The 15260-nt window shown below is 43.4% G+C and overlaps 2 protein-coding genes across 2 annotated transcripts in view; both read left to right on the forward strand.

The window, feature by feature from the left end:
* Window positions 1-4630, forward strand: hsf5 (heat shock transcription factor family member 5; the record flags this gene model as incomplete). Its single annotated transcript, XM_084450185.1, has 6 exons — window positions 1-496; window positions 588-923; window positions 1003-1118; window positions 1553-1996; window positions 4316-4442; window positions 4596-4630. The coding sequence occupies 6 exons, from the start codon at window positions 1-3 to the stop codon at window positions 4628-4630; spliced, it is 1554 nt and encodes a 517-aa protein (XP_084306311.1).
* A 1142-nt stretch (window positions 4631-5772) lies between these two features.
* Window positions 5773-15260, forward strand: part of rnf43 (ring finger protein 43) — a 67420-nt gene continuing 57932 nt past the window's right edge. Inside the window, exon 1 of the mRNA XM_084449687.1 lies at window positions 5773-7343. Coding sequence (XP_084305813.1) covers window positions 7104-7343 — 240 coding nt within the window. The 5' untranslated portion in view covers window positions 5773-7103. The remainder of the gene's footprint in view (window positions 7344-15260) is intronic.

Genomic DNA, 15260 nt, shown 5'->3' on the forward strand with positions numbered 1-15260 from the left:
ATGGATCTGGAAGAGGATCTCCTCACCATCCCCATAAACCCCAATAACTTCCCCGCGAAACTGTGGTGTCTGGTGAACAATCCCCTAAACCGCTCCATTCGTTGGGATCTCAGTGGCGAAGGTGTGATAATCAACCAACAACTGTTTGAAGCAGAGATGCTGTCCCCCCAGAAGCATACATTTGAAAACATTTTCAAAACGACCAACTTCACCAGCTTCATCCGCCAGCTGAACCTTTATGGATTTAGGAAGATGGTTGGATCAGATGAGATGCAGAGTGATGGCACGTCTCCAACAGGGGGGATCCAACATCATTTCCACAATCAAAACTTCAAGCAAGATCATCCTGAACTTCTTGTGAATCTGAAGAGACTGACAAGCAGTAATAAGGCGAAAATGGAAGCTGGCCTTGAGGTGAACTGCAGACCACCAAATCGCTTTAGACGGCTCATGACAAATGGTGAAGTTGAAGACAAAGGCAAAGTGGAGAAAAGAGGTAAGTCTACACTGCTTTTCAACAAATTTCCCTCAGGGATAAATAAAGTACCTATTTATCTATCATCTATTTGTTGTCAATGTTCCCGCAGGTTCTGCATTTTTTGGACCAGCTGATCGTGCACCTCCTCACCCATATCATCTGAACAGATCTCAACCCATGAAGGAGTATGACCGGACCCCAGTCCCTCCACGGAGATGGATGATGGGTCATGGCGATGGTCCGTCCCCTACAACCCTCTACACAGACAAGGGAATCCCAATATCTGTCATACACCGCTTTCCTGCAGACACATCATGTGCTGTGCAATCAAGCCCAACCCCTGTGCACATTCAGAACGGTGCACAGGGCCTTGTAAACCCTGGGCAGAAGTTCAATAGTTTCATCCCCCATCACACACAGTATCGACCTGGATTCTATTCCCCTGGTAATTAATCATATAAACATTCAGTGGTTATAAGACTGTTACAGACTGTATTGGCATTGATACTGTAGCTTTCAACTAGTGATTTGTATTTGTTCTCCTGCAGTGTGCCAGTGCTGCCCCACAGGCGAAATGGACTCTGACATGACAGCCAGTGCCCACCAGACTGCCTCATACTCCCATTACAGCTATTACCAGGTAGGTGGGAATACACAGTGAATATTATGGATATGTCAGAAATTGTAAAATGTCATTCTTGGAGACACCTTGAGTGTTATCCCACTAGCAAAGGAGCCATTGCTCTAACCTAAAGATAATGAAGGAAACAGGGAAAAAGCTACTGTAGATTGTCAGTCTACTAATTCACGTTTGTCTGACTGTCTACTTATCTACATGTATTTACAGCTAATTAGCTACAACACAGACTCTTTTTCTGATAACTTTTTTTCATTCTGCTAAACTGAATTTCTATTGCATATTCACTCATACAGAAAAACTTGTAATTCTAGTACCCAGAAGTAAATGAATGATGTAGAATTCTGAAAACGGGTGAAACCTTCATGCTTGAAAATTGAATTTTAAGCCTTTTTATGCATAGCTATAGAATTTATCATTTTGATTCATTTTTTTAGCCAAACTGTCCTGTGAGCTTTCTTTATCCGGGAAACCAAAACCAGGACTGGCAGATTAGTGGTTGTCAGGCAGCCAAGAAGAATGATGTCAACCTGGACAGAGCCTTCCAGATAGTTGATGAACTGCAAGCTTCCCCCAAAATACGCATGGTCAGAGTTGGGACCCCAGAGAAGCAGGTGGTGCCTACCCCTACATCTGGACCTCAACCATGTACCTTGATTCACAGCTCCCCGCTCCCAGTCTCTTCACAGCTTGACACTTCACTCAACTCCAGCTCTATACCAGTAACTCCATGTGGACCCATCATTATTGCAGTCTCGAGAAACCTTCCTCAAGGAATAGCTGTAACAGAGAGTGGTCCTTTGGGTGAGACAGTGAAAGTTGAGCAGGAGAAGCCTTTGATTCCGGAATCTGAGACAACCCATGTGGTGGCCACTCACAAGGTGAGCATTGTGATGATACTGTAGGCTACTCAAACAATACACTATAGCAGCACAGCAAGTTAAGTACATGTGGAAGAAAATAAACCTTTAGCATTGTGATGATACTGTAGGCTACTCAAACAATACACTATAGCAGCACAGCAAGTTAAGTACATGTGGAAGAAAATAAACCTTTATCGTCATGAACTCTGTTTTGTATATGGGTCAAAGACGTGGCGTGTAAATTTGGTGTACTTAGGCCATCAATTTAACATAAAGATACATATGTATAAATATAATATTAAATCACTCAACTCTTACCCTTCTTTCGACCCAGAAATATTTGTGTTGCAAAGTATTAAATTAAGGGAGCTATTGAGCTCTAAAGTGTCAAAATGTCATTCAGTATACTGTGACTGTCCCAGTAAAAAAAAAGGAAAAAAAAGTGATATTAAAATGTAGAAATTCATCATAAAAACATAAATTAACACCCATGGCATAATTGTGTTAGTGTTTGCAACAGTATTTAGAAAAATACTTAGACATACTGTATCTAAAAAAAACTGAGACATACTGTATCTAAAAATTTTAAAAAAAAACAACTGAATAACTTGTCCACTTTCATCAATGTCATTCAGTGTAACAAAGTTAAAAAGCTATTTTAAAGCATACCACATGATGGTAATCATGTAACAGTGTTTGGTATCTCAAAAAACATTGAAGACCCTCTATCAATGTCATGAGGTGAGAAAATCTCGTCTTGTCACCTTCTAGTAACCTTTTGAACAAAAATACATGTAATTTGGTACAACACAGAAAGCATACTTTTAATATTAATACTTTATAAAGTCATTACATTTGAAAGATAAGGATAATCTTTAGTCAAATCAAAATCAAGGTAAAATCTAATCAAGGTCATTACTTTATATAGGTGGCCAAGGAACTGCCTGGTACATATGTTTATGTAGGAAATCAAAGTCATTCAGTATCACGCTTTAGCCCTTCAGCACAACAAGAGTTTCATATTATACCACAATGTCACCCATTATGCTGAATGACAGTAGCTTTGTTAAGCCACATTTTCACTAGTTTACAACATTTAATCATGCAATTCATATTTACTTGTATGAATACTATAATATTGTCATTTTAAACCACTTTATGGCATTACAGTATTTCAAGGCACATTATCTTTATAGGCCTATGGTAGCTAGATAGCCACCACTGTCTGATAAGGAGAGGGCTGCATGGCACATGCAGATCCAATTTCTAGTGAGGAAAGACTAGCTAGCCAGAAGAAAAGAAAGGTATTGTTTGACTTGAATGCCAATATGTCCATTTAGAACTGTCCATAAACATAGCTACATAGCTACCAACATCAGAAGACATCTAAAAACGGTGGTTACATTACTTATGTAGCTAGCTATATCACCAAGCTAACATTAGCTGCTGCTAGCTGCTGTAGTTGTGTGTAGTGTAGCTAGCTACATAACTATTGTAACCATGGTTTTTAGTCTGTCTTCTGATGTTAGCTATGTATTCAAGGTGACAAATAAAGATACCTTGAAGCCCCTGTATGAATGCTAAATATTATACTGAATACTGTCATTTTAAACTAGGCTACCAAAACACACATTATCTTGTGGAGTTTTTTTTGTTGTTGTTTAAAAGAAAGAGACTATGGCTGCAACTAATTCATAGGGCCATTTTTGTTATTGCTGAAGGAATCCCATTTAATCAATATTTGTTGGCAGTAGTGATATGTGTCATTCAGAGTAACACAATATTGTCATATAGTACAACACTAGTAGTATAAACTTGTTTTGTTGACTTGGAGAGACAAAAACAAATCTCAAAGGATGAAGTGAAAGATATTTATAGATGTTCGCATTTTTTTCAGTGTAAAACCTTCAACAAAGGTTGAGTTGTACCCATGAGTGACACATCAAAAATGTGGTACTTAAAATAAAATGTCATTTTTTTCTGGCGGTTATATTTCTGCTAGTCTGTGCATGGATATATGAACTTGTGATTATGAAAAATGGTCATAAAATTACATAAAAAAAAAAAAAAAGTAAACACTCTTATCCACTTACACTGTTATACCGAATGACATTTTTCATGGGTACATTCATAGAGTATGAATCACAGTAAAAACGAATTATTGGCTTTATTCTTGAATATAACTTAATATAAGGGCATTGGTGACACTGATGAACATAAAAAATAATTTTAGGGAAGTGTAATTACAGTTTTAATTTTTTGCTACTTTGAAAACTTTGTAGGTCATTGACCCATATACTGATGAGGGTGCATGGTGATTTTTCCTACTGCCTTCAGGAAGCATCAGAGTTCAGCAGCTCCTGGATGGAGGACACAGAGGTCTTGGACATAGAGGTCACTAACACTCTACATGCCAGTGTCACGCAGAGCAGCAGGAGCATCAGAAAGCAAACTAAATCTCCAGGTAAAACAACCCAGGAATGTGTGCCTGCCATAGTACATACATTGTGCACCCCTTATCATACCGTACCACATGATAAATATAGTATAGCATTCCTGTCTTTTTCCAAATCCTAGTTTGATAGTCTCTTTGATGGTCTGTTGTTGTATCTTTTAGATCTCAACATGTTGGTTGAAGAAGCAGAGTCTTGACCTCAAACACAGGAGGGCTGATGATCAGAATTGGCCAGTCTGCTGTTGAATCATTTAGATGCAGTATCTTTATAAATGGCAATGATATGTTACTGAAATAATCACTTGTGTTTTAAAAGTTCAACTCTGTTCTAAATGTATTCATATATATGTATAACTTATATAGTATGTTATCACACACCATTTTTAATCTATAATTTGATTAATGAATGCACATAATACAAAACATGTAATTTATTGGACAGCAAAAGATACTATTTTGTTTGTAGCACAATTGTTTTAGTCTAATATAAAGCTGACTTTTAAAATATTCTTAATTTAATAAAACCTCATACATTTATAAGAATTTTAACAACTTGTTTTAAGTAAAATTACTATGAGTAAAAGTGACTATTATGAGGTGAACTGAACATGTTGGTTGAAGTGGCAGGGTCCTGACCTTAAACCCAGGATGGCTGAAGTTGTCAGTTCTGCTTGTCAGAATCTGAAGAGATTATTAGAATTGGCCAGTTTGCTGTTGAATAATTTAGATGCAGTATCTTATAAATGACAGTTATATATTACTGAAATAATCTCTTGTGGTAGCCTATAAACGTTCAACTCTATTCTAACTATTTATATTTATGTATAACTGTAAGATATGTTATCACAGACAATTTTCATTAATGAATAAATATTATACAAAAACGTGTAATTTATTGGATAGCAATGGATAGGCCTACTATGTTTGTATCGCAATTGTTTTTAGTATAATATAAAAACGGACTTCTTAAATATTTTGAGTAGCCTAATTAAAAAATCAAATGCATTAAACAATTTTAACAACTTGTTTGAAGTAAAAAATATTATGTTTAAAAGTGACTAGGCTACTATAAAGTGAACTGTGACATTTCTGAAATGCACTCTTGTAGTTCGCAAGCTGCGTCGGTCTCATGACTGTCGAGTGTTTCCCACAGGAGGGAGCTCCGCATTGGCCTTTTAGTGAGAGTGGTGCTGTGCTGCTCCACCCTCGGTGACAGGCAGATAGTCAGCAGGTAGACCGTCAATGAGATCCCAGGGGAGGCGGACTCGAGGAGGCAAATTTCGGGACTTTGCTGTAGTAGGCTACAGCCTGTCTTTACTAGCCGACTTTCAACGTTTTTATGAAGACCAACAAAATTGTATTAACGACTCGCGTTGAAGAGATTCTGTAGGCTATTTGTTCAACTTCAAAGGACTTTTTGGTCACCCTCAGACCTTACAGAAGTTGTTTCTCAGTGTCGGTAGCCGGTAGAGGATTTCTATTCAGAATTGTAACCGTGGGACTCAAGAAAACAACTTTTTTGAGAAAGGCAAGATGCGAACAGGTTTAGATTGCAAGCAACTTTACTGAGCGACATGTGGATTCGTCGGTGGCAAAAAATACACGTGATTTGGAACCCTTGTTAATTCACTAGCCTGTCAGGTAGGCCTAATGCAACTGTTCAACAGAGTTGGTTGAATGTTTTAAGAGTCTTAAAGGCTCCATTGTCAATTTGTGTAACATTTTTTGTGACAAAGTAATATTTGTCACGTTACGGTTGCTTGAAATGAGAGCCTGTCATAGCAACGTTAGGATACGATCTAGTTCCATCTGACGTTCAGTAACTTCTCGGTAGCTTCAATTCGTTGGATATGTTGTGATGATATAACGTTAACCTATTTAAACAATTTAGCGCACGGACGGAGCAGGGAAATTTAGACTGTGCTTTGACAACTTGTTGCATCTGGAGCCCTCAGATTTATAGGCTATTGCTCTCGACATGTGACGTGCTACATTGTATCGACTACATTACAGCGATTCATTTTACATAGTAGTGTTCACAGATTGAGGTAGCTAGTAACATTGTTGCAAAAGTTTATCAAGTTCAGTTTCTTTAAGATAGCAAGAGTAGCCGTGTGGGACTGAACAGTTCCACGACAACCTGCACGTTGCAAATGGACCGACCTACTGTTTATCTCATGCAGGCAACCCCCCATAACCCGTGAGTGAGTGAAATAAATGTTCACTTTAAGCTATGCAATTTCAGTCGCTGCTTTCATGTTGCATTGCGTGCAGTTTAACAGCTTAATTAGTGGCACCGGTTAATTTGGAAGTCATATGTATATATTGACATTATTTTTTAACTTTATCTTACCAATTTAGCTCATTGGGTTTTCATTTTCATCAGAAGGAAAATATGACCCCTGTCATGTTAAACTTCTACATGGAAAAGACTTTCAAAGCAGGATAGGAAATCACCAGGAATTTACAGAGGACGCACCCATGAGACATTATGGCTTTCCGTGAGGCTTAATTTTTTGGGATTAGGTCTATTATTGAATTATTGGGTTCCTAATTGCCAAAGCCTACTCAAGGGGACGGGCCACACATTCTCATCCCGAATCCTCTCCGGTGGTTGCCAGCTTTGAAGTCCACAATGTACGGCCGGGGCCCGCCGCTACAGCCGAGGCAATGACCCTTCCCCAGCGGCGACTGGCCGGTGTCTGGCCGTGGCTGCTCATGGCGGCCCTGCAGGTGGTGTTCGGCCAGACGGGCCTAGAGCTGGCGGCGGCCGTGGAGTCTGAACGCTCAGCCCCTAGAGCTGTCATCAAGGTGACCCTGATCAAACATGAGCCCACGGGGAAGCCCATCACTCTGGAGGGGCTGTTCGTTGGAGGAAGTGCCGGTTACGCGGAGGGGAAACTGATGCAGGTAAGATGCCATCAAAGTTTCAATAGGCCTATCTGTCACCCTCCTCCATGACAAAGTCTAGGCAGTCACCCTATCCTTAATCATATAGGCTAAACATATACAATCCCAAACCAACATTTTATTGCCATCTATGTAAGGCTACTAGAAGCTAAGGCTCTCAATGTAATGGCAAAGCCTCACTCTCCACTGGGTTCTATCCAGGGTGGTGACGGATTATCCAAATTCCGCCATCACAAGTGATGACACATATTTATTGAGCATAGTTTATTTTCATTTAACCTAACCCTTGCTCCTGCCAAAATAACATGTTTATTATTAGAGTACCACTGCCAACATCTACACCCATTTCCTTATCCAAGGTGATGAATTTGTAGTCACCTAAATTAATAGGGATCTATGAGCAGATGTTCCCAGAGTTCCTATTTAGATGTTTTGGCAATGCACACAAGATCTTTATGCAACACAAATAAATCATGCTGTATAGTTTGTAGGCCTATAAATTAAGCTGTATCCATTTTGGAAAATAAGTTGTTTACCCATGGTGCAAATAGTAAAATCATATGGCCTTTGCATTATCTCTGTCATGTGCATATTTTGGATTCACAAGTGGATTAAGGTTGCTGGGACATAAAGCAAGGTTAAGTCCATTTATTTACTATTTCCAAAGAAAGGGGGACGACAGATATGAGGTACTGTAGGATCTTGTCTGTCCACACTCACCAGGTGCAAGAGACAATTTGAATGGCAAACCAGATGCCGCTGTCTGCGATAATTGATAAGGAATTACATGGTCTTTCCATGGGGAAACTCCAATATTAGACACTGAAAGGAAGTACTGTGTATTTATGAAATGTTTGCTTTAAGATTTGATCCGTTCATGTGTGTGGCGAGGTTCATTACAAAGCTTTATTGCAGTGTTCCTGAACTCAAAAGCATTTTCTTCTTTCTAGGACTTTCATTTACACTGAGGCCTTTGTCGTTTTTTGACATCTCAAAGGATCATGGATAACGTGATCTGACCTTGCTGGGAGTTCATCTCAGTATGGAAACTACGGTCAGGTGTATGCCAGTGAAAAGTGTCAGAAAACCTGTTCCACCATTCTCTGGTGACAACCACAATCATGGTTGTGGAAGTGATGGCTAACATTATTTCCCTGAGGGGGTGAAGGGATCCTCTGTGACTGCTGTTGTTCAGTCAGCTCGGGAGGAATGGCCACTGTGTGATACACAAATGAATGATACCATCCTTGTTTATTCCTCCTCTACCAGGGCAGAAATCCCTTTGGAGTTTGTTTCTCCCTTCAGAGTTGACTAGAGTCCGATTGTATTCACCTCAAGTCATTATGATCATTCTGATTCCTTCTGATCTGTCAATGTTGGGGGAGTATGGTTGAGTTCGACTGCGCGGCCCTGGCTATACCCACACTGCTCATCAGAGGTGGCGTTGTGCGATGCTCTTTGTTGCTATGCAGGCCTGTTCTAACAGGTCCTCGTTGCCTGTGCAAGCCTCTTTATATTCTGGCTTTATGTTCCTGTCTTCCAGGGGATGGGGGGGTGAATTTTAGAAAAGGAGGTGTGTTGCCCCCCCTTTCTTCTCTCTCAGACAAGTCGCATTCCTCAACATTTGTCACTAATTCTTTTTATGCCGGGGACCTCTAAGAACACTGATCTGAATGATATGAATCAGCATTTAGGGGATTCATGAGATCCACATCCAACTGTTTCATGACTTACATGTTTACATTCAAGCACTTGAGAGCTGAGTAGAGATGAAAAGCTCAGACACAGAAGAGGCCTAGGCAGTTGAGGAGTATTCAGCAGCGGAGTAGACATCTCTCTCTATCTCTCTCTCTTCTCTCTCTCTCTCTCTCTCTCTCTCTCTCTCTCTCTCTCTCTCTCAGCAGTCAGGCGTGTCTGACTCGTAGATCCTCAGGCTACTCTGAATTTGACTCTCTCAACCGTGGTGGAGCATGACAGCCAGTTTTCATAACCCAGAGTAATTACAGCTCTCTGACCACGTTTGATCTTCCTAAGCATGTTGTTTCTCTAGGCCAGGTAGCTAGCTGCTCCACTGACTCGGCCTCTCTTCGGCTTGATCATAGAAAAACAAGATATGGCACGAGAGACAAAATCTGATTTTTATTTGAAAAGAAAGATTTGATGAAGCTTCTATTTTGCTTATGTCCCTATTATTTTCATATACTTTGCGCTAGGCTACTGTTCAATACAGAGCAATCATTATTCAATATCACTGGTTTGGGATATTGGTGAACAGATGAGGTTGAAGACATTTTTCAGTACCTATGTGAACTGAGCACCTAATTCCACTTTTCTTCAAGCATCTAAACTCTCCTTTCTTCGATGTATTAAGGTCATGGGCCTGCTGCCATGTCTCTCCCTCTAATGTGATATCCCAGACTCTAATCTCTGGTTGCATGCCCACGTCCTCAAAAGGCAGACATACACTGGCTCAGCTCACGGCAGAACTATTTGGACGAATCCGAGTGGTCAGGAATTTTGACTCTCCCTCTACCACAACAAAGCCAAACGGAATGGCCAGTGGAGAAGTGCAAAGGCTTCTGGGATGGCTTTGAACTTGAGGGGAAAGCCAGCTGTCCTGTGGGCCCAGTGGAGAGGAGGAGGTTACGCCTGCCGCACCTTTTGAAGTTAATCCTCCGATGGGCGCTCTGCCCAATTAAAAGAAGCTAAACGATTTTAAAAGGCTCTCTTTTTGCTAAGTCCCTTCAGAATTCTTTTTCTTCTTTTCTCTGTCTGTGGTGGGCTTTGTGCTAGTGAAAGGTCAGACTGACCTTTGTGAGGTCCCACAAAGACATCAGGTATACAGTAATTGGGGCAGGCAGGGCACCAGACCGTGGGCTGGTTAATTCTGCACCACTGTTAGCTGACTTTTTTTCCCCCCACTCTCCCCAGTGTCCCATGAGAGGCTCAGTGCCTCCACTTCTCCCTCATTTTAGAACGGTCATATAGACCACTATCTCTTCTGGGCCCTCTCTGGCAGTGAGCTGTTAGGGTCTGGGGTGGCAGTGAGCATGTGTGTGTGTGGGGGGGGGGGGGGGGGGGGGGTGGGTTGGGGTTGACTGAGGGAGAAGATCAAAGTGTGTTCATTTCAAAACGTGAGCTGAGATGATTAAAAAAGGAGTCTGTTTACACTGATCTTCAGATATGCCCCTCCCTCCCTCCCTCCCTCCCCCTGGTTTTCCTGTCCGTATTTCCTATCCCCCCCGGATAAGATAACAGCCTCCTCATCTCCTCTTTGCTGGTGGCGGCCATGTTACTACTGGATTTCCTCCTCAGGTTTTCCTCTGGATGTGCATATGACCTTTGGTAGAGTTTATGGTTTATTGAACCGCAGGTTGGTGTTTGATGATCTTCCTCTCTCATGGACGTTTCGGTAGCGTCTCTGGTTGTTCATGCTTACAGTGCGTTTTAAAACTAATAATCGTTTCTTCTTTGCTGAATATTGTAATGGCTCATACGTTGTATAAGATACCAGATTAAAAGCAGTGGAACATGTTTTGGCAGCAGTAATCTAGGATTCCTTGAGAGTACTCTTCAATTAATTCACCTCACACGTCTTTAAGTGTCTTGATTGCTGGCTCAACAGCCAGCAGCAGCCTGTTATACTTGTTTGATGTTAAAGCTGTGATCAGCCTCAGGTAAATGAGCAGACATATTTTGGCAAACGGTTTTAGTCCTTTGAAGGTGCCGCCCCGCGTCTTCTTACAGTACACTACAGTCATAACAACAACAACATTCATGGTTCTCCCGAGGAGGTGTGCTCCGAATTCTCCAGTACGCTTCTGTCCACGTTGGCTGTGAGCGTGTCTGGCATGGAGAGCTCCGGTGCGTTGGCCCTTCTGGTGTGGACGCCATTTGAGATTCTGCCCAGAGGACATGCTGAAGGCTCCATCAGGAAATGTGTCTCTCTTTCATTGACTGTTTTATTCAAGAACGTGAGAGAGTGTGTGTGCGTGTGTGTGCGCGCGCACATGCGCACGCATGCGGGCATGTTTGTGTGTGTGTATATCTCCTCATAGTACTCTCTGTGTGTGACGAGACTCGTTTTGGCTGCCTGTCAGAGTTCGGTCCCATTGATGAATCGTCAGTGTGCTGCTGGTGTATCTGCCATCGGTCCTACCTGTTTCAACACCGTCATAAACTGTCCATCTGCTGCCCTGGCTGTCTTTCTTCATGATGACCCTCACCCTCAGCGCGTCTCACCCATGGAGGTCTCACCGGACCCAACACTATCTCCACAACACGCCTTGCACAGATACACCCCGTGTGATCTAGGCATTTCAGTAAATCATTCTGGGCTGGCTTCCCGGGCCTAATGGTTTGTCCCTCCTGTGGCTGTTAAAAAGGATGGGGACAGCTACACAGGAAACGGGGTAGTCCTGTCTGCCCCGGTCCGCAGGGGACGGCTGTTGAGACGTTTCTCAGGGCACTGGGAAAAGGAACAAGAGGGAAACATGGCAGATCTCTTAAGTCCGACGGCCCTTATTTTTAAGTCATTAGAACCGGGCCTGGAATTCCTGAATGTGTTTGCGTCTGTCGGGCCCGTGTTATACAACACATTCTCGTCTAGTTTTCATGGCGCTTGCCGCGCAAACAACCCCTAAAGGCTACCATCTTTCTCTCTCTCTCTCTCTCTCTCTCTCTCTCTCTCTCTCTGCGCTGTACACACACACACACACTCACTCACACTGTCACTGTATCTCACACCAGAGTGTTCGCCCCTTCCCATGTATTCATATTTACACCCTGACACACGTGCGCACAGGGAGACACATGCCACACGTTCACTCAGGAGTCTTCCTGTCAGCCTGCCGACACTCTGTCCCAATTCTTGTGGCTGCCATATCCTACTACTACTACAACGCTCACACACACACACACACACACACACACACACACACCACTCAATATGGTAAAGGCATTACTATTGGCCTCATCCTTGAACCGGCCCACGGACGGAGGAGAGGGGGGGGGGGGTAGAGCAGCCCCGCCACCGCTGAAACGCAAACAGTCTTTTACCCAATCAGCCCGCTCACATGAAAGGGGGACCTGCCCTCCCGCACCCTTATCACGGGCCATTTTATCTCCACAAACAGCTGTCTGCGTGCCAAGTTTAGGGGATTGGCGGGTGACCCATTCTGAACCCCCCCCCCCCCCGCCGCCCCCACCCCCTCATCGCCCCCCCCCCACTGCCGCACTGGGCGCAGCGAGGAGGCAGTGCCTCACCTGGACAGACTGTGAAATGGACCATCTGTTACAGTGCCTGCTCAAAAACACACACACACACATGCACACAATTATGGTAGAATAATGTTAAGGCTTTGTCCGTTGTCTTGAGTGTGTTTTCAGTAGCTCAGAAAAGCATTTTTCCACTGTAGTGGCTGTCGGTGGTACGTCTCTTGTGCTGTGCCATTGTGTGGGTCTGAATGCATTACAGTGAAGATGTGAGTCATCACTGAAGGGTGCGCGCTCACACACACACACACACACACACACATACAGTATACACACATTCCAGGGAGGGGAAAGCTCTTACCTGCCATAGCCCGTCGGGGTGCTGGGGGGTCAGTGGAATTCAATTATCTAAAGGTCACGGGGTTAAATTGTTGGGCAGACTGGTATTCTTGCACATTAAGTGAGATGGGTAACTTGAGTTGCCTCTCTGAATTCACTCCTCTTCTCCAGGTCAAGTCAGACACCTGTCCTTTTCCAATCCTACTCCCCCCCCCCCCCCCACCCCCCACCCCCATCCATGCACTGGTTTGAGATTTCGGTCAGGCTCTTGCTCCGAACGGGAGAACGTACTGGTGTTTGACCAGTGAAATACCAGGCCGTCTATTGAGTGCTTGTAGAGGGGGTTCGAGCTCGGCGTGGATGCTGGAGTCACCGCCATGCTGTGTGTGTGGCGAGCCATGTGGCGGGTCGCCGGTACGGCAGGTCTCCCTGACTAGTGTGTGACTACTCGAGAGCCATTGATCTCCTCCTGGGTGTGGTGCCTGGCTCTGCCCTCCCTAGGATCTAGGCTTGCGTTTGAGGGATTTGTAACAGTTGGGAATGTTGCATCATACTGTATGGCCAGGGCTGGCTCTGTATACCTCACCCTGGTGTGTGTGTGTGTGTGCGTGCGTGTGCATGGACACGCATTTGTTCACTGCTTTCTATAGAATGCTTGTTAATGAGTGATTGTGTGTGTGTGTGTTTATGTATATATGTGTTTGTTAATGACTCAGAGGTTCTCTGATAATAAAGTAACATACTCCATGTGGCCGCCCATGACCTCATGTCTCCTTTTTGTACCTGAGATAAGACCATGACTGGGATCCTACTCTTATAGACTGACATCCCAGTTCTCTCTCTCTCTCTCTCTCTCTCTCTCTCTCTCTCTCTCTGCCCCTCTCAACTCTCTGGCAACTATCTGCGTTTCAAACTTTCTGTCTCTAACTGGTTCTTAATCTCTCTTGAAAGCTTCTTGAATGATTCTAATTCATAGCATGTGCTTTAGTGTTGAAGACAAAAATGGCTACATTACTCAAAAGCAGGAAGTACTTAGTTTGCTAAGTAAGAGCGGAGGAAAAGAGTCATCACCATACCGCACATAAATGCTCTCATTGCCCTGTGACAAACTCCCTCTGTCTCTCTCACTCACTCCATCGTTGTAGGCAGCTTTATAAATGTAAACACATCGCTCTTCCTCCCTCTCCCTTACTCTCTCTTGCTTGGACTGAGGCAGTGAAATGCCAATCTCAGTTGGTTGTCACGTGACTGGGGTGTAACGTTTTATATTTACTATCTATATATTAATACCATGGTAATAAAAGCACATTTTCTGTGACCTTGTATGCTTTAAGGACTGTGGTGGACCGGAGAGTGCCCCAGATCAAATAAATTGATTGCGTTAAAGCATAAAAATGGATTCAGTCAGACCCTGTCTGGGTCATAAGTGCAGCAGTCACCTCTGTTTGGTGTGTGTGCGTGCGTGTGGGTTTGCCAGAGTGTGTGTGTGTGTGTGGCCTTGTGTATGAAGGAGACTTGAGCCCACGCTGTGATCATTTACCAAACTCTATTAACTGGGATCAAAGTGACTCAGATCTTTGAGCAGCCATGACAACAAAAGCCATATTGTAACCCCAGATCCAGGCAGATGCCCAAGCCGACAGAAAATGCTTTATGTCTCCAAAGTCACATGGTCAAGTCCTAACATCCAGCCAGAGCAGAAACAGCACGTCCTGCCTTTGACCTTTCCTTTGCCATCCTCTCTACAGAAAGCCTTTACTGTCTCTAGATAATTGTGCTCACCCTAACCCTGCTCAAATCCTCCTGCTCGACAAACCAAGACCTAGAGACGCTCAAAGCATCCCGCCATTCCTGAAAACACCGTTCCCCCTCTGAAGATTAGTAACCATGACAGTGTCTCTGCTTACACTTAAACAAATGCCATTTAATTTGGAATAAAAATAACAGTTAGCTGCTGCGTGTTGCAACAGCGAGTGTGTTTACGGGGCTGTGTCATCGTCTGAGGGCGCTGTGAATGTTTGCGCTGAGAGATGCTGTCACGTGTTTGCCAGCATTGCGACGGCCCCATTGAAACAGGACGAGGAAAGAATGCACACGCCATATCATCGTTGGCATTATTCACTGCCTCTCCTTTTAAAAGTGACGGGGAAAACCGTGGAGCCACAATCATATCATTCAGCCTGGGTAACTGTTGATTCGTCAAGGCAGCGCGTTAGCCGTCCTGTGTAAACAACTGGATAACTATCCAGAATTCTTTTCGCTTGAGACTCGCTGGGGGGGCGAATGGTTTGAGAGGTATTTTAGTGTGATACGGTGGAGAGAATGTCCCAGCGGCTTTTTTTTTGCAGCCTGCTTGTCTTCTGG

Source organism: Borostomias antarcticus (genome assembly GCF_949987555.1).
Source record: "Borostomias antarcticus genome assembly, chromosome: 15".
Classification (NCBI taxonomy): Eukaryota; Metazoa; Chordata; class Actinopteri; order Stomiiformes; family Stomiidae; genus Borostomias; species Borostomias antarcticus.